The 20,305-nt window shown below is 35.0% G+C and overlaps 2 protein-coding genes across 3 annotated transcripts in view; one reads left to right on the forward strand and one right to left on the reverse strand.

Annotated features, from left to right (window-relative positions):
- Window positions 1-13,908, reverse strand: part of LOC121367727 (phosphatidylinositol 4-kinase alpha-like) — a 109,263-nt gene extending 95,355 nt beyond the window's left edge. The window contains exons 1-7 of the mRNA XM_041492066.1: window positions 13,826-13,908; window positions 9,734-9,853; window positions 8,440-8,533; window positions 6,540-6,625; window positions 5,844-5,916; window positions 3,754-4,229; window positions 2,516-2,593 (exon numbers count right to left, since the gene is read on the reverse strand). Of these exons, the coding sequence (XP_041348000.1) occupies window positions 2,516-2,593; window positions 3,754-4,229; window positions 5,844-5,916; window positions 6,540-6,625; window positions 8,440-8,533; window positions 9,734-9,853; window positions 13,826-13,882 (984 nt within the window). The 5' untranslated portion in view covers window positions 13,883-13,908. The remainder of the gene's footprint in view (window positions 1-2,515; window positions 2,594-3,753; window positions 4,230-5,843; window positions 5,917-6,539; window positions 6,626-8,439; window positions 8,534-9,733; window positions 9,854-13,825) is intronic.
- A 2,038-nt stretch (window positions 13,909-15,946) lies between these two features.
- The window catches only part of LOC121367728 (probable RNA-binding protein 19), a 32,953-nt gene continuing 28,594 nt past the window's right edge, over window positions 15,947-20,305 (forward strand). For both annotated transcript variants that reach the window (XM_041492067.1, XM_041492068.1), the window contains exon 1: window positions 15,947-16,090. In XM_041492067.1, the coding sequence (XP_041348001.1) occupies window positions 16,055-16,090 (36 nt within the window). In that variant the 5' untranslated portion in view covers window positions 15,947-16,054. The remainder of the gene's footprint in view (window positions 16,091-20,305) is intronic.

Consider the following 20,305-nt stretch of genomic DNA (forward strand, 5'->3'; position numbering starts at 1 on the left):
ACTGTAATTCCTTAGAAGTTAATCTAAAGATGTCTATTTAACTAAAATAAAATAATCATGACTTAGTTAACACTGTTTTTAAATAGATACATGTATGTAGATGATAGCAGTTTCACAAGCATCAATGTATATACCCTTATACTTCAAGATATATATTGTATAGCTTTTGACGTCAGATGCACATAGAATTTGTTTCATTAGATATATTTTATTGCATGTGATGGCAGAGGTAGACGTTGTTTCATTAGCTTAGATTAATATATGTACAGCACCGTTTATTGTAAACAGTATCTATAATATTCAATAATAATTACCGGTAACACAAATTTAAAATTGCAGTTTCATACATGTAATGGCAAGTCACTTATTTTGCTATTTTTACATTTATTTATGATAAATAACTACACATTAGATGATTTCATACATAATCTTTCATAATTAACTCAGAAAAATAAATCAACATTACACCTTACTGCCACAGTGGTTTCCCATGAATTCTTAGCTAAAATTGTAAAGTACATAAACAGTTTGCATCAGTTATTAAAAAAAAAAGCCAATCCTTTGTCATTGTACAATTGCAACTCAAATTCAAAATGTGATTTCACGCAATTAACTGTTGGGTCACCTGAAATTAATTTTGCAATGATATAATTCTTTTTTTTACCTGTAAATAAGTTATTTGGTTGTAATGTTTTATGGGCATGTAACTTATTTCAAGAATAATCTTTACATTTCAAAAGATAAATAAAATAATAATAATAAATTTTGGAAATATATTATGCAACTACATGTGTATTAGATTGCCCCTTTAATAGTTCTAAATAGCAAATGTCCTTTCATTTGATAAATGGATTACTACTCCTAAAAATATCCAAGTTGCTGATGTTTTTTGTAGAATACCTCCCAAGACAGCAACCTAAAAAATGAACGAGAATCAAGCACATTTGAATGAAGGCAGAAAGAGGTTGGAGAGGGAAAAGAACAGAGAATAGTGAAAAATGGAGCAAGATAAATTTAAATCAAACAAGAACAACAAATGAGACAGGACAGCATGCTGAGAATAAAAAAAACCCCAGATTTTAAAGAAAGAATATGGGCTATTTACAATATCTGCCTTATTCTCATCGATTTCTTACGAAATATTTGGTTTGGTTCAGTCATATGGTAATGACATAAGAAAGTAAATGCAGTATATACTTGAAAATTGCAAAAAAAAACAAATGATTACACTTCGAATCAAGATGTACATGTAAACGTAAGCTGTTGTCTCATTGTTGAGGCATGTGTGCAAAATGTTTTGAAGGGAGTGGGGGTTTAGACTGGCTGGCATTGAGGGTGCAACTGCCCAAGTTACTGGGGGGGGGGGGGTGTTTGTGAAAAATTGTGAGCAACTGATGTCTTAAAATGCAATTTCTTGCATCCTACAAGTAAAATTAATCATGACAAATGCATGTAGTATATGCATATTAAAATAATAATAATAATTTGTTTTGAGCAGGGATAGGGTTGGGAAATGGGGGGTTGACCCCCCAACCCAAAAATGCCCCTTTTGTTAGTTTTTTAATTCCCTTTAAGATTTATGTATTTCTTACAATTTGGATGAACCAGTTGCCAAAGACAAATATTTTATTTTTAAAATATGTTCTTATTAGTTTTTATGATTCGCAAATGTTGTGTCAGTTACTTTTAGTGTTACGTCAGTTACCCATTAATAAAAAATTCCTTGTAGAAAACTTAGTTCTCGTTCTAGTGATCATAGATTACCTGTACACTACACATTTCTATATATACCTGAAAACTTGATACTTCAGATTCAGAGAATTTTGGCAAGTTCAAAGATATGTCAAATACAAGTTACTTTTTTTGTTGCGTCAGTTACCCACACTTCATTTCTGATTGTAGTTGCGCTGAGATTGTATGCAATGAAAATTTCTTTTGACATGACTTTGTCACAACATATTTATTTCAATCAAAAACATTCTTAAGAATTTTATTGAATACTTTAAAAAATAAAATTAAAAAATCACGATGTTAAAAAATGTCTGAATGTTCCGTCAGTAACCGTGGAATTGCCCTATACACAAAATTTCAGCTCGATATATCAAGGCATTCTAAAAAAAAGTCTGGAAAACTATATGTGGGACAGATGGATGGAGATGAAACCTATAGTCCCCTCCGGTTGGACTGGTAGGGGACTAATAATTATATCTTTTAAATATCAAACACATTACTAATATGATAAACAAAATATATATCACTGACATTTTAATGAATTCAATAATTACATAATCCATGTTTGAATAAATGAATCTGAATACAGAACTTATAAAACTTGGAATAAACTAACACATTAGCCAGGTAAGATTTTGTTCAGTATCGCGTAGCGATTTGCTATGCAAGTTTCAAAGACTGCTATGCAATTTTAAAACATTAAACAGTAGTTACTATTTTCAATGGACTAGAAATATTGCTAATCAAGATTTTGAAAACAAAATGTTCCCTGTTAGCTACTTACCACACTTTTATCAGTCAAAATGTCTGACAACACAGAATCCAAATTATTTAATGTATCTTTGTTCAGAAGCCTCTTTGCCTGTAAAAAATAAATACTTTTAAGATCGTAAAAAGAATAATAAAAGATATAAAAACCTAAATCAACCTTTAGATTTTTTAATTATTAGTATTTGTTTTTATAACCCCAAGATTAAACTGACAATGCAAAGATTACAACCTTTAGAAATCAAAATGTATTATTAGTAAGTGGTAGGAAGAAAATTTCAGGTTTCATACACCTTTTTCAAAACTAACTTCCCTACTTTTTCCATACCTTTTCCAAAACACATTAAACCATTTTCCCCGACTTACTTTTCACAGATTATGATGACCACAAATCAAAACCTGCTTATTTTAAGATATATTCATGACCAACTTCCGAATGCACACTGTGCATGTGTATAAAATCGGAAACTGCCGATTAGCTTCCAGAAATGTTAACGGATGCATGAAAAAGAAAACTGTGTTCGGGTGATGTCACACAAGTTACTGAAATTTGCTCATTTTCCAAACTTTTTCAAAACTTGCACGCAAAATAGTTTTTTCATACTTTTTCAAGACCTGAAAAATGAAAAATATAAATTGCATAGTTTTCAATGATTTCCAGAATCAGTATGAACTCTGAAATTTTAACTAACTGCCACCCATTTTTCATGGATAGAATTATACAACACACTGTATTTAGTAGACAGACTATATTTAGTAGATATATATATACACAAGTAAAAAAAAGAAGTATAAGTTTGTTTTATTTAACGACGCCACTAGAGCACATTGATTTTTTATCTTATCATCGGCTAATGGACGTCAAACATATGGTCATCTGACAGTTTTTTTAGAGGAAACCCACTGTCGCCACATAGGCTACTCTTTTATGACAGGCAGCAAGGGATCTTTTATTTGCACTTCCCACAGGCAGGATAGCACAAACCATGGCCTTTGCTGAACCAGTTATGGATCACTGGTCGGTGCAAGTGGTTTACACCGACCCATTGCGCTTTGCGGAGCACTCACTCAGGGTTTGGAGTCGGTATATGGATTAAAAATTCCATGCCTCGACTGGGATCTGAACCCAGTACCTACCAGCCTATAGACTTATGGCCTAACCACTACACCACTGAGGCCGGTATATATACAAGAACCTCCAACTTTCAAAGAGAGTGAATACCATGGAAAATGCCAGAGTAATAAGCTACTTACAACATTGACAAGAGTTTGAAGATGTGATGTAGAGAACTTGATATGATCTTGTTCTGGAATGATCTCAAAACCCCATGGTTTTGTTCTCGTAAAACTTGAACCCACTTTGTTAAAGTACACCATCGCCGGATCACCCTTGTCATTACTTCCCGGTGAATCTCTGAAGGACACCAACAAGGGTGAAGGTGACCGTTCTCTTTTAGCTCTTTCTGAATAATCAAACGGCGTAGGTGACGGGCTGTGTGGACTGGGGCTCTCGGAGTTTAAAACTAAAGATGATAATGTCCGTGGCAGAATAGGTCGAAATGTGCTGAAAGACCGCTTGCTTGTTGCCTTTTCCTGTTCTTGCTCGCTATAAGGCTGACCGGTCTTCACAGACAGAAGGTATGATATCAACGGCCGATTCTCATCACTCGATCTCCCCATAGCCCGAGCCATGCCAATCAGAACAGGAACAATGGAGAAACAAAGAGTATCTGAAAAAATTAATTAAAAAGTTAAAATTGTTTGATTTTCTGACCAATTATGAAATATGTAACAGTATAGTTGTATGGAGTTAAAGTTTGTTTTGTTTAATGACACCACTAGAGCACACTGATTTATTAATCATCGGCTATTGGATGTCAAACATATGGTCATTTTCAGGCAGTCATAGAGAGAAAACCTGCTACATTTTTTCATTAGTAGAATGGGATCTTTTATATGCACAATCTCACAGACAGGATAGCACATACCAGTTGTGGTGCACTGGCTGGAATGAGAAATAGCCCAATGGGCCCACCGAGGGGGATTGATCCTAGCCGACTGTGCATCAGACGTGCACTTTACCAATAGGCTACAACCTGCCCCTATAGTTGTATAAAGTGCTCAGGTTGCCAGCAGCTAAAGGTCATACATTTAACAGCTCAGCCATAGAGCACTGAGCTTTCAGTTAGAAGGCCTGTATTCCTTAGTTGCAATCCATTCAGTACAGATTACCCATTACAAATATGTTTTTACAGCAATACATGTCCCCTACCGGGGCCAACAAATTTCCGTATCTCCGAAGTTCAGTACCAATAACTATGTGAAAAATGTGTAAATTGCTATGAACGTTAAACTTGATCTGTAACAATACATGTTAAATCTATATAGAAAATTTCATCTCAATATCTTCAGGAAAAAAAAAACTAATAATAATAAAAGAAAAAATAAGTCAGGAAAATAAATGTTCATATCTCCCAAGTTCAAGGGCCATAACTCTGTAAAATATTTATAAATTGCAATGAAAGTCAAACTTGATTTGTAATAGAACAGGATAAAGCTATACACAATACTTCAGCTCAATATCTTGATGCATTGCAAAAAGACTTCGGAAAACAAATTTTCGTATCTCCTACATTCAAGGGCCATAACTCTGTCACAAATTAGTAAATCTTCATGAAAGTCCACCTTGATTTGTAAAAGAACATGATAAAGCTATACACAAAATTTCAGCTCAATATCTTGAGGCTTTGGAAAAACAAAGCCCAGAAATACATTTTTTTATCTCCTAAGTTCAAAGGTCATAACTCTGTCAAAAATGGGTCAATCGTCATGAAAGAAAATAAAACCTATAGTCCCCTCCGATTGGACCAATAGGGGACTAACAAAAGACCATTGCCTTTTTGTACAAATAAAATATTGTGCACAAATTTGGAAACACTGGTGACATAAGAAACCAAATATTTTTGTAACTATGGCTATCTCATACACAGAAAAATGTTGCGACAGGTGACGATGACACAAGATATAACAGGAATACAATCAACAAAATCCATTTGGTATCGGTAAAATAAAAGAAACTGATAAAATACAGGTGATCCTAGCATAAACGTTTAATTATGTGAGGGTGGCATTTAGCTCAGTCAGTTGAGCGTTCGCCTGAGATGTTTGTGTTGCAGCATCAAACCACCTCGGTGGATCTATTCAACAGATCGGGGATTGTTCTCGTTCCAATCAGTGCACCACAACTGGACAAAGGCCATGGTATGATTAATTAATCAATGTGCTCTAGTGGTGTCGTTAAACAAAACAAACTAATTTAATTATTTAACTGAGAACAATTATACCTTTTGGTAGTGCATATTCTCCTTCACACAGCTTTGTCAGGACTTCCATAACAACCAGCTGCTTTGATATTATCTGAAATACGAATCATAGACTTGTACAGCAGAGCAAACATCAAAACATGTTTGTTATCTGTGGTATCAGTAATAATATCACATTATATTAAACAATTGCTAAAAACAGCAACACTTAAAATCACTTATAAGATGGGTTATACAGTATTAAAAGCTAAAAGCCAAAAGGTTGTCTGGTGGTTAAAACATACAAGTAAGTTGTAAAATAAATTAAAATGAATTAATGAATTCATTAACTCCCCTATCAAGTGAATCTGAAGAACTGTGCATTCATTGTTGGAACAGATTAAACAGACCTCGCCATTCCCCTGAGACTAGTTCAAGGAGAGTAATATTTAGCATGTAAATTTATATGGTAGCAATACGGTAGTATCTTAAATGGTTCCCCATAATCTAAGTTAGGGGTGTAATTAATCACTCGCATGAACTTTTATCACATCAAGGTTTGTCTAATGTAAAGATTATGCACAGTGGAGTCAAAACAGAAGAGAGACCGGAGTTCTACCACCTGAATTAACATAATAAAACTCCCACTAGCCGAGACCAATAGAACTTCATATCACTACACTACCACTCTGAACATTTCTTTTTCTAAAGAGTCTCTAAACATTCTTGCTGACTTACTTCATCTTTGGAATCTGCATCTCTGAATGCTACATCACTGAGAATTGTGTTGAGACAAAAGCTGAAACATTCAGTCATAGGCAATCCTGAAAATAATTTAATTCTTAACGTCACAATATTCAGGCTCATAAAAACAAAATAACATAACTGTGGTCTACACTTTTAATAATTTACCACAACTGACTTGGAATGGGCAAACAATTTATATATGAATACTAAATAATTACTTTAAATAATAAATACAACATGCGGCTGCTTAATACAGGTCAGTTTATTGCCACTGGAGCAGGTTTGACTGTATATATTATTTCTGGTAAAACAGGATAACACTCCAAGAAACATTTTGTTCAGTACTGCTTTGCGATTCGCTATACAAGTTTCAGAGATCGCTACACAATGCTAAAACATTAATTAGTAGTTGCTAATCAATTTTTAATTAACTATAGTCTGAACCAAATTGTTAACAACTACGATAAATTACTCTCCTGCCTTTAATTACTGTTAAATTTTCTCCACTTTTTGTCCAAAAGTAAATTGTGACATTGATATGGATTCCACATATTAGACTGAAACCATACCACCTATATTGACTTGTTAAGATCTCCTAGGACAAACCATATGTGATTTTTCGCCGTTGCCATTTTGCTTTTTTATGGAATACTCTACAAGAGGGGTGGAAGCCTCCTTAGTATGTTATGTAATTAATCCGACGTCATGATGAGTGCGTTATACCGTAGTGCATGTCACGATGTTGTTAGGGACCACAGCAAAAGTATTTTGAAGCCAAAATAGACAAAAACAATTGTCTAGGAGGAAGGGGGTCAAAGAATCCACTAGGGTCATTTCGTCTTTTTTTGCAAAAAAAGGCTTCACCCTCTAAAAATAAAAAAGCAGTTGAAAAACGATCTGTGTAGTTTCAAATTTCGCGACGTTTTTCATTACAGACGACAATACCAAACCGGAAACGGAAGCCATGTGCAGCGTATGCTTTTACAATGCATCTTGAAGTTGAATACAGCCGAAATAGGACAGTGTGGCCAATCTATGTCACAAAACAACATAGTGACGTAATTTTTTCCCGACTGAAATTGGTTGTATTTTAATTACACTTATGTTAATATCTTACCACTTTCTCAAATTACATGAAATAAAGTGCAAAGACATTAGATATATTAAGGTTTTTTTTTGCCATGTTTCCTTTGAGTGTTACCTCGAAAGAGTGCCGTTACACTGAACGTACTCGAGATTTATCAAAACTCTTTGCAGGTATTAGTAACGTAGCCCGTGTGCTGTTTACGGAAACCCTGTTGGTTATGACGTAGACTGGCCACACTGTATGACGTACATCGAGGAAATATTTCCGCATTCGTTCCGAGAATAAAAACCACCAAAATGCCTGTTAGGTGAACAAGACTCTCCCTGTCTCTTTCAACAAAAACAAACTGGTTCACATAGCACTTTGGGCACGTCCACCAATGTTTCGCCAAAGTTGCTCTTATTTTAGTCTCTTGGGGGGGGGGGGGGGGGGGGGGGGAGGGTCTGCAGAGACACTAAATGATTTAGTCTCTTGGTTTCATATACTTTTGCTACGGTCCCTTAGATTAAGTCATATTGATCCACCCCTCTTGAAGAGTATTCTATAAACAAGCAAAATGACAGACAACAGAAAAAGGCATGTATTTTTGCCCTTTGCAATCTCAGCAAAGTCGATATTGGTGACATTGTTATAGTGTCTTATGTGGAATCTGCGTCACTGTAATTGTTTTTTGACGATTAGTGTCTGGACAATATTTGGTGAAAATCTAACAGTAATTAAAGGTAGGAGAGTAATTTATAGCAGTTGTTTGGTTTGGACTTTAGAAACACTGCTAATCAAGATTTTTAAAACAACTGCACTCACTGTATCTGTTCATCCCCCGAGGTCCTTCCACCCACTGAGCCTTTGGCAGGTCTTGTAGAACAAAGAGAAGGTATGAAAGTATTTTCTTCTTGTACTAAAACAAAAAATCATAATATTAATAATAAAAAAATAATTGTAAAAACTTTTAGTTTTACCATGTACTACAAAGACAAGTGATTACGGAACAAAAAGACACAATTAATTTTCAAATAATTTGTTAATACACCAACAATACTAGTATGTATTTTTATTAATAAAATTAAGAGCAACAGAATTCATGTTTTGCAAAATTATTGGAAAGAAAACTATAAATAGTAAATTAAAACCAGACCTCACCATTTAAGAAGAGCTATCACTCTTGCTCCCCATCACTCTCCCGAGACTATTGGAGCATCCCTTAGTTGGGATGGCGATACGAAAGTGTGTCTTTTTATCAACTGCCAATAAAGATGTTATATTTTGTTGAGTACCCAGCCATGTTGGCATTAAAGTAACGAAAAGGCAGATGATGCTGCAAAGTCTGCTTTGAACTTGCCCCTTGTTCATGTTGGTGTCCTACAGTGATTTTAAATTTCATATTAACCAATATAGCTTTTTGACTGGGCAAGATGATTGGGACGGTGCGGTTGCAAACAAGTTTCATTCTGTCAAGCCAGTCCTGGGAGAATGGCAGTCACCCTACAGGTGGTGCAGCAAGGATGAAGTAGTCTTGTGTCGTGCCCACATTGGCCATACATATTTGACGCATTCATTTATTTTAAAGAAGGACCCTACTCCTCAGTGTTAACACTGTCAGCGTACACTGACTGTGCACCAAATTTTGGTGGAGTGTGATCATCTCAAGCCAAAGAGAAATTATATATTTGGCAACAGATATGTTTTGGAATCCTTTAAATTCCATCCAGAATTAATTGTAAAGTTTTTAAAACACTTTGACTTCTATAGTTTTAAAATATACTTATCTTGATTTTATGTATTGTATTATACTTTTCCCCCAGCTACTTACGCTGTGGTTTCACATAAATATATATAAACAACATTTTCATATACTTACCATTTGTGACACCCAATAACCGATGTGTATTTTTGTGCTGGGGTGTCGTTAAACATTCATTCATTCAGATCAAGGAGTAATTTTTAGCTCCCCTTAGCATTTGAATCTATATGGTATCAATATGGTATTTTTTAAATGGCTCTCCATAATGCAAATTAGTGGAGTCATTAATCACACAGAGGTCTGCTATTTAACTGAAAACCAAATTTTAACCACACTGCTGTATTTTCGACATTTTACCTGCAGCCCCGACTCCAAGAAGTATACTCCAAGGGCGATGATGGCATCTTGATTTCTGGTATCAAGTTTCAGAGATCCCCGTGTTGACTTGGGTGGACAAAATGACAGCAGACGATTTACCTACAACATTTTTCTTTATATTAAAATTTATCTAAAGTATACAATGTGTTAGTGGTACATGTATATATCAGCTGTAACAATCAAGCAATTCTACAAATGTTTTGCAGAACTTTACGTTAAAATGTATAACAAGTTTTAGCACTGTACTCACATCTAACTACATACACTTTGTAGAGAGATCTTGATCTCCTAAAATACTGCATATGGTGTAATTGCCACTTGGCAAAGACTGTCACTTGAGGCTTCATTGTGAAGTACCAGTGGTGGTAGTCCAAAATGGACCATAATACGAATAGAGCTATCAACCTCTGACAATTTGAAGGAGTTAAAAATCCCTAAGCCAATTAATTATGCACTGACAGTGTTCGAGACAATGAGATTCTACTGTGTGTGTGTGTGTGTGTGCATGTGTGTGTGTGTCTATATATATATATATATATATATATATGTGTGTCTATATATATATATATATATAGACACACACACTGTAGATCTTGAAATTAACGCGTCCCTAAATTAATGTGAGTGATGGTGGGCAGACTAAAATGCGACATGAAATTAATGCAAGTGGCCTCCCTTTAAAATATTACTTTCCTAGCAACACACGTCCGTGTACTTTTTGGTTCAATCCAAGTTACGGTTGTCTTCAATGAGATCAACTTACTAACATATCTGTGCACACATCAATTAACCTGTTTAGTCCTTAGTGTTTTTGGTGAGATCAACTCCAAGCATATTTTGCAGCGTTCAATTTTATAACGGGTATGGTTACATAAATCTGGTTAAACATTAGCATATATGTACAATTACAACTGTATCTTCCTAAGAAGGTAGACATATTTCAAAGTCATAACAAAAGAACAATTCACCCAACTAAGTTACAGTGAACTTGAACAGTGAAATCAAAGCAACGGTCGACCTCAGGATTAGCATGCTAAAACCCATTCATGTCCGCTTTTGATAGGATAGCCAATCATCACGCGTGCTGCATCTTGTTAGATTATTGTCCAATTAGTATGTCTTGTCTACAATGAATTATGCTACAGTTGTTTTATAAATGTATTATAATTTTAATCTTTGTTTTAAAAGAGTGTGACACATAGCTTGCTGGACTAGTCAACAATTAGTCAGACTTGCCTACAATGAACTGTTTTCCAATTGTGTTATATGTTAGAATTTTAATCTTTGTTTGTTTTGTTTTAATAACGTGGGACACATAGACAAAACATAGAAATAAATGCATCATATTATTAATGCGAATAACACAAGCATTTTCGCATTAAAATTATGATTGCATTAATTTCAGGACCTACAGTATATATACTATGCTCTTGGCCTATATCAGGCAAACCTGCTGCTTGCAGCCGACTGATGTGTTGCAAACTGTAAAAGCTCTGGAACGGCCCCCTGGTTATTTTTTATTTACTGTTGTATGTCTTTTTTTTCATCTTTTTTTTTTGGGGGGGGGGGGGGTCCAATCAACATTGGATTTAAGGTCAACAACAATTTACACTCCCATCATTTTGGTTTCATACACAATAAATTTCCTTTTTCACTCGTCAAATTGTTGATATGCATGCTCAGTGTTGTCACACTAACTTGTTACCAACAGTAATGTTTACCTTTTCACTTTCAGTAATAAAATGTATAAAACATTATGCATATAATAATTTCTTGTTTTTGTTTACATAAACATTTCAATGTATAGTAAGAATCTGTCACATTTTTACCCTCTCTATGACAATCATGTGATTTCAATAACTAGATAGCAGTACAGTTGAGAACAGACAAAACAGTTTTTAAAATATGATAACCATGTCACCTATTTTGACTTCGCTGAGATTGCACAGGGCAAAAAGTATGTAATTTTGTGCCGGCTGCCATTTTGACTTTTTATGGAATATTCTCTAAGAGCGGTGAAAGGATATGACTTAATCTAATAACGTCATAACATGTTATGATATAAAAGCAAATGTGATGACGTAATATTATTTTTAATGATTTTTTTGTTTGTTTAAACATACCAGTAGAGATAATTGATTTTATATTAATTATGTCACATACTTTGGAGGCTTTCACCCTTCTTGAAGTGTATTCCATAAAAAAGCAAAATGGCAGACGGCAGAAAACTGCATGTATTTTGCCCTATGCTATCTCAGTGAAGTTGATACTGGCGACATTGTTACAGTCTCATATGTAGAATCTGTCACTGTAATGGTTTTTTCACAACTTGCGTCTGGACAAAATTTTGGGAAAACTTTAACGGTAATTAAAGGTAACAGAGTAATTTATCGTAGTTGTTAACAACTTGGTTCAGACTTTTAAAGTCCTGAAACAAAATGTTAACAACTACAAAAAAGTGCTCCCCTACCTTTATTTTTCGTTAGATTTTACCCACATTTTGTCCAGACAGAAATCTTGAAAAAACCCATTACAATGACACAGATTCCACATACTAGATGATAACCATATCACCCATATCGACTTCGCTGAGATCGCATAGGGCAAAAAGCATGTAATTTTGTGACGGCTGCCATTTTGACTTTTTATGGAATATTCTCCAAGAGGGGTAAAAGGATATGACTTATTCTAACAACGTCATAACATGTTATAATATAAAAGCAAACGTGATGACGTCATATTAATTTTATTATTAGTATTTTTATTTTTATTTAACCTTCTGAGTACTGCAGGCGAGATATCTCGCCCGACGTCACGTCAGTCGACATACTGTACACTGTATACAGTGCATTCCCCAATTAATATTTTCCGCCGTTTTGCAAACGACACTCAACGGAAACGGAAATATAATAAAAGAAAAAAGAATTTTTAGTTCAAAATGGTGGCTTTTGTTTAAATTTTTTCAATTGAAAATACCTTGAAATTTTTTGTTCAAAAAGTGGTTTTCGGCAAGCATGTTGCCTTCATTTCCAGGGATCGATAGCTGATTGTGACAGTTAATTTGATAATAAATTTGATCATTTTACCAACAACGAAAATTACCAAATACTGCAATATGAATAGAGTTGGGGTTTAAAAAAAAAATTCTGGTCAGAAAACCAGTTATCGGGAATAATGGTCATAAATACTGGACAGTTGGCCACAAATGCCCGTAAGTAAATGCAACTTTAAAAAAAAAAATCCTGATTTTAATCACCATTAGCTGATCTAAAAATAATAAAAATTACAAAAACAAACCCACGAAAATAATACTTACCGATTCATATATGAACTTTATTTCATGTATTTATAAAATATTTAAGTGAATATATGTGAGTAAAAATTATAAACTTGTACCCACTCAACGTGGTTTTTGTTAAAAATTAATCCAGTAGTCTAAAGGTTAATGATACCAATAGAGATCATTGATTTTATATTAATTATGTGACATACTTTGGAGGCTTTCATCCCTCTTGAAGATTATTCCATAAAAAAACCAAAATGGCAGATGGCAGAAAACTGCATGTATTTTTCCCTATGCTATCTCAGTGAAGTCGATACTGGCGACATCATTAGTCTCACTTGTGGAATCTGTGTCACTGTAATGGTTTTTTCACAACTTGTGTCTGAACAAAATTTGGGGGAAATGTAACGGTAATTAAAGGTAGGAAAGTAATTTATTGTAGTTGTTAACAATTTGGTTCGGAAGGTAGTTCTGGCTTTGATCTGGGGGAGGGGGTGGGGGAAGAAGAAATATAGAAGAAACAAGCATCACTTATAATGTGCTAGCAATTCCGAACAAGTCCAATGGGAAAATTAATTTTTTAAGGAATAACTGTGTCAGTTGAAAAAAAGAAGAAAGTTATTTCTCCGATTCTTAATCGCACAATAATTAACTATTGTGAGAGACTACTGATTATCAGTCTAATAAATCATAAACATGTCATCAGAAATCCCAAGTCAAGTGCCCATGCAATAAACTTTAATATCACGCTATAATTGTTATTATTAATGGTACCACAAAAATACCACCTTCTCCTCCGGTGTTGATTTCAAGACACCTAGGGATCTTGCTAACTGTATTAACATTCGAGCATGAACATTTTTCTCGTCTGCCATTTTATATCATAGTTGTCTCCCTTACATGTTTAACGACCCCCCCCCCCAAGTTTGTTTTTAGTTTTTTTAATTAAAAGAAAACGAAGTAATATTTTTATATTTACAAAAAAATATTGTAATACTAATAAAATGTCGGGAATATCATGCAATTTATTATCTATATATAATTAATAAAATCTACAGGCTTTGCATATTTGTACAGAATCGTGTGATGTGTGAGATTATCCGCACAGTGATTATAGTCATAATCTATTAAATATCAATGATTCATTTACCATTAACGTTACATACTGTTTCAGTTTTAATTTTTTTGTTGATACGAATGGACATTTGAATATTATTTAGTTACTTTTAAAGAACATGGGGTGCACAGTAATTTCAAACCGAAGATCAGTGATCGTTTTCTTTTAAAATTCATAAAAACGATGTAGTGTTTAAAAACTATAGGGTCTTTCACTTTAAAACTTTCTAAGGTGTGATAGGTCTAATATTGCTCCCCATTCTAACCAGTGCCCAATGAATAAATTAATAGATTACAGACCATGATATGTACTGTCCAGCAGTGCAATTTAAGGAATTCTTTAATATTCAAGTTTAATAGGCGCTTTTTTCTCCAAAATTGGGAAACGTACGTAACCTGTATATATATATGTATATGTATATATATATATATATATATATATATATATATATATATATATATATATATATATATATATATATATATATATATAGTATTACCATCAGCGTACGAGGAGGTGTCAAAAAATATTGAGCCTTGCACAGTTTCTGAAATGATAGATACCCTTTTTATGTGTGATAACATGTATTGATTCAATGTTTGGCGGTATTGAGTTGATTTATAGTCAACTGTGAAGCACACATCCATTAATTAGCAGTAAAACAACAACACATTTTTAAAAGACTCTATATGTGGCAACCTGTAATCAACGGCCATCTGTCTTAAGCGGCTACTTTTATCAATCTAATTAAAATTAGCTCCACTATTACATGTGGATCTAACACCAGCCAGTTGGAGCTCATGTCCACCAATCAAAACCTTACTTGCAGAATCCTGCCAGTGATTTAAAACTAACAACACTGCGTAGTCCCCAATGTCCAGGTAACATTTCGTCTGTAAATAATAATTTATGGGTATGGGTAACTGCGTAGTCCCCAATGTCCAGGTAACCCCGGATTCAGCCTTCGCCGTCTGTAAATATAATAATTTAAATATTGACGAATCACACTTCGCCTTTTATAACGTTATTTGGGAGCATACAAATTCTAAAAATATCGGGCGAGTCTATTTTAGTGGCCGCAGTACAGCGAACCATACCAATACGTACAGGGTGGGTTATCAGTCTTCAATTTTACATTAAAAATTATTTATTTATTTAAAAAAAATAAAAAAATATCAGTCTTCAGTTTTACATTACAAATTATTTATTTTATAAATAAAACATGTTTTAAGGCATTCGTAATACACACGAAACATGTCGTATACCCTCAAGATAATTCGGAATGTTTTCAAATTATTTTTAAATCACTGGCAGGATTCTGCAAGTAAGGTTTTGATTGGTGGACATGAGCTCCAACTGGCCGGTGTTAGATCCACATGTAATAGTGGAGCTAATTTTAATTAGATTGCTACTTCTATCTACTCCCTGTTTTGCGTGACCGCTTAAGTAAGGTTTGTTTTAAAAACATTTATTTAAACACACACACACACATGCGCGCGCGCACATACACACACACATGCGCGCGCGCACATACACACACACACGCACGCGCGCACATACACACACACACACGCACGCGCGCGCACACGCACACACACACACAAACACACACACACACACACACACACACACACACACACACACACACACACACACAGCACACGCACACCAAAAAAAACCCCAAAAACCCCAACCACTATATATATCAACAAATCAGCCAAATTATCTATTGTTCCTAAATTTCCGGTTGCTGGTGAAATAGTCTTTAAAAAACAACTTCCGGTGGTATGGCTGCCATGTGTTGATGAACATGTGAAAATTATCAAAACAAACATAGTCTTGTTAATATATAATATACATTATATAATAAATAACAAGAATACATTTGTCCGTCACAGTTATGTCTAGGCTGATAATTAAAAATTTGCCAAATGGGGTAATTAAAAATTTTAATACGGTTTTTATGCTTCCGTAATATGTTTTCGTGAACTCGTTTTTATGAAGTCGCAAACATTGTCATTTAGCCTAATCAGGCTAATGCTTGTTTACCATTAAATACACGAAACTATTTAAATATTAATTTTTGTAGAAAAGATCGCATGCTTGGAATGTTAAATTTGACAATAATTTGAGCTGTCAATTGATCAATGGTGTGGAGCATCTACCAGTACTCACCCGCTGATCCGGCCTAGATAGATGATAGAATGTGTGGTTCTTCTACGTCTGGACCTTGATACATACCCTATTATGTAGCTGGTATTCAAAACTTGTGGCACCATGTTTGAAATGTTTCTCAACCGAAATAGCGTAACAAATGGAGACACAAACTAAAAACTACTTGTGTCATTATTAACAAAATAAATCTTCCAATGCTGACCGTCAAAAGTACCCTGCCATTTTAAATATGCTACATAGAGGGAAGCAACTCGCTGTGCACGTTAAGAAAAGTATTGACATAACGTGCCCAATGCACTATTACCCTGGCCGTTTGTTGCAAATTCCCATAGTCAAGCAAATTCAAAATGAGTTTAGGAAGGTCAATGAGAATAACATAAATATTCAATCTGACACTGATAACTTGAAAAGTGAATTAAAAACACAAATTCAAACTTTAGCTGCTGTTAAAGAAACTGTCGATCCTTTACCAGAACTATTTGGTGCAACCAAACGACTACGAGAATCGCATATAGCCCTGGTGAAAGACTTTAACTATGTAAAATCTAAAGTCGACAATGGATGCTTAAATATAACTCGCGTTGAAGATCACAAAAGTATGGGCATTATGCAGAGTATGACAAATATTTTTAAAACCACTAGCCCACCAAGATAAAGCACTAGCCCAAATTCCTGATCAATTATAGTTGGATTTTTATATAATTTTTGTAACATAACACATTTTCGAGTATAACAGTAAAATAAAACAAACACTTAAATCATGTTGTAACTTTCATTTTTTTGTCGTGTTGTACGTTTTTTTTTTTTGTCAAGTGTGATCCATTGTCATTGTTCCGTTTTCGCTTTTGCCCTCCCTCCGGGGAAAAATAATTGAGCAAACTCATGGTTGATATCTAAAACCACTATCAAAATAATAAAATTTAAATGAGGGTACGACAGTGTGACACACAGTAATAGATGCAGTGTATTCGGTAGTGGGTTATACATTTAGGGCCCTACTATTTATGTTGCCAGGGACGGTGATGCCAATTGCTCAAATACAGGGCATTATCCTGTGTCAGACTGATATCAAAAGAATATAACGGCGACATCTAATCCGTTGTTAATTAATGAACAAAAAAGGTATCATATTGTATCGGCAGCTGTGACGCATTATCCAGACCGCTACACGTAATAGGCCAAGCAGAGTCATTGCATGTGCAGTTACCATTAAAGTAAATTGTTTTCCTGATTGCCGATAACCACATGTCAGCGAAGTGTTAAATTAGAAAACAATAGGTAAATAAAACAAACTGAAATTCAAAGCATGACTGGCGTTTACTTGATTGAGATTAACCTGTCGTCGCGATTGGTGATTTCCAAGTTCTTGGCCTAAAACATATGTGCGAGATTAACTACCACGTGATGTGTCCAACCAATCAAAACACGCATGTCATTAGACTTATTTCCTGTGCCAGAAACTTGAAAGGGCAAAACTTAACAATGCATGCTGTAACTGTGGCGGTGTAGAGATAGCATGTTACTGCAGGTTGCAGACCTAATTCAAGTGGATTATTATTATATACTGATTGCGTTGTTGATATTATTCGATGACAAACATCACAATCAAATTTATTAAACGAAATTTCAGCCGAGAGAAAAAAACAAAAAGCAAACAACAAACACGATCGAGCAATAAGGAGGGAGGTGGAAACCACTAGCCCTGCGGGCTAGTGGTTTTGCGTTTCTCACTAGCCCGAACTTAAAAACCACTAGCCACGGGCATTGGGCTAGCGGATTTGTCGAACTCTGCATTATGGCACTGAAGTCAAAAGTACATCTAACAAACTCTAAAGTAAATGACATGGAAAGCAGCGTGGATGAACTGAAGGTGTTAGTAACATCGGTGACAACATCGACAACTGATCTAAGGAAACGCCTTGGTAATCTAGAAAAAGAACAAAGACATCAACTAAAATTAAAAAGCTATGCCGAAGCGACTGCCAACACAAGTCGTCCATCCCACACACTGCATAAAGAGACGTCAACTACACAGACTGAATCAAAAGAAACCACTGATTCGACGGAGACATATAACACTGGCATAACGGTAGATGAGGGCCGTGCAGTACGTGAATCGACAACATCTACAATGACTGAGTCACCTTACACAACAGCTGCACTCCCTGATATACACGCCCAAACACCGTCTTCGCTGGAGAGTCACAATTCTTAAACTGACCAAAACCAATCTTCGAAATTACCCCCCGTTAGCAAGTGTACCACTAGTCGAGATTGCCCTGCTTGTGAACAGTTGTCGACGATCGAAAGAACGGATAATCATCACACCAGTCATGACGATCAGTCTCCCATTGTAAACTCCAAGCGAAGTAATACTTCTTCTGTGTGTTTAAACACGATTAGCGTCTGGGCACCCGGCGACCAGTGTAGGGCAACGTTTGCCAAACAATCAGTTTTTTGTGGTGTAACAAGAAAGCCTAGAGTAGCCCGATTTTATATTGGTGGAATCAGCAAATATTCCACGGAAACAGGCTTAAGAGATTTTCTTATAGAAAAAGGTGTGAAACCAACCTTTCTCAGATTTTTTAATAAAGAAACAATGAAGTCCGCTTCTGCTCAGATAAATATATGTTACGAACATCGTGAAAAAATCGAATGTGCCGACTTTTGGCCTAGTGGGGTATATGTAAAATCCTGGTTACCGAAAGACAAGTTTCTTAGCCAATTTAATACAGAAATACTGACAATGGAATATCAGAATATTAATTTTATGTGCTGGAACTGTTGAGGTATCATGACAGCAACTCCTTATTTAATCAAATGTTTAAATAATCATAGAATAGATATATGTGGTATCACTGAGCACCACTTACGACAATACAACTGCAGTTTTTAAAATTCTATTGATAACAATTATACTGCATTCGTAAAATGTGCAACAGAACGTGACCCTTCAGTATTTTGTAATGTAAATAAAGGAGGTGTCGCCATTTTACTCCACAATCGTTCAGCGCACTGCTGTAACGCAATTGAAGTAGACTGTGATAGATAGAATAGTTGGAGTGGAAATTGTGCTCGGTGACTCCTCAGATATTTATATATTTTGTGTATATTTGCCTGCGTCTAACTTATCTGATGATTTATTTAACGAATATTTAAACATTGTAGAAGAACTGTATATTGCCTATAGCGCAAAAGGTATTGTTTATATAATAGGTGACTTAAATGCTAAAATAGCTGGGCCGAGATATAACTTTATAACAAACAAAAGAAGTGATCTATGTCACGCATTTCTTCTTAGAAATAGTCTTGTATCGGTCCACGTTCAGGAATTTTGTAAAGGTCCTCCCTACACTTTCGAAGCTTACGCAGGTGGCCCGATGTCTGCAATCGAGTACCCGAAGAGTTAATTCCTTATATAAGTAATGCTCTAGTTAAAGATGATCATGTGCTCTCATTATCAGACCATAAACCCATAATATGTACAGTAAAGAAAAAAAATTAACTAATAAAGTAGGCACAGTGCCCGAAAAACCATCATGGGAAAAGGCTAGGCGATCACATACATTGTCGGACTATACGTTTGTGGTGTCCCACATGCTATGGCCAATACACATACCCAATAACGATGTAAATAAAGCAGAAATTGAGCGCTTCCACTTAGATATAGTCCATACATTAAATCAGGCAGCCAAAGAAACAATTCCTTGTTCAAGGTTTAACAAGCATGTAAAAACATACTGGTCTAAAACAGTTATGGAATGCCACAAAGATATGTCACATTTTAGGCGATTGTGGATAGTAGCCGACAGGCCCCGCGGTTTTCAATATAATGTGTACAGATTTTATAAAAGGGCAAAAGATTTATTCCGCACGAAATTAAACGAAGCTTATTTAAACTATGAACGCGACTTCTATAGCTCCTTGGATAAAGATTGTGAAACAAATCACAAAATGTTATGGACCAAACTTAGAA

Source organism: Gigantopelta aegis, chromosome 3, assembly GCF_016097555.1.
Source record: "Gigantopelta aegis isolate Gae_Host chromosome 3, Gae_host_genome, whole genome shotgun sequence".
In the NCBI taxonomy this organism is placed as follows: domain Eukaryota; kingdom Metazoa; phylum Mollusca; class Gastropoda; order Neomphalida; family Peltospiridae; genus Gigantopelta; species Gigantopelta aegis.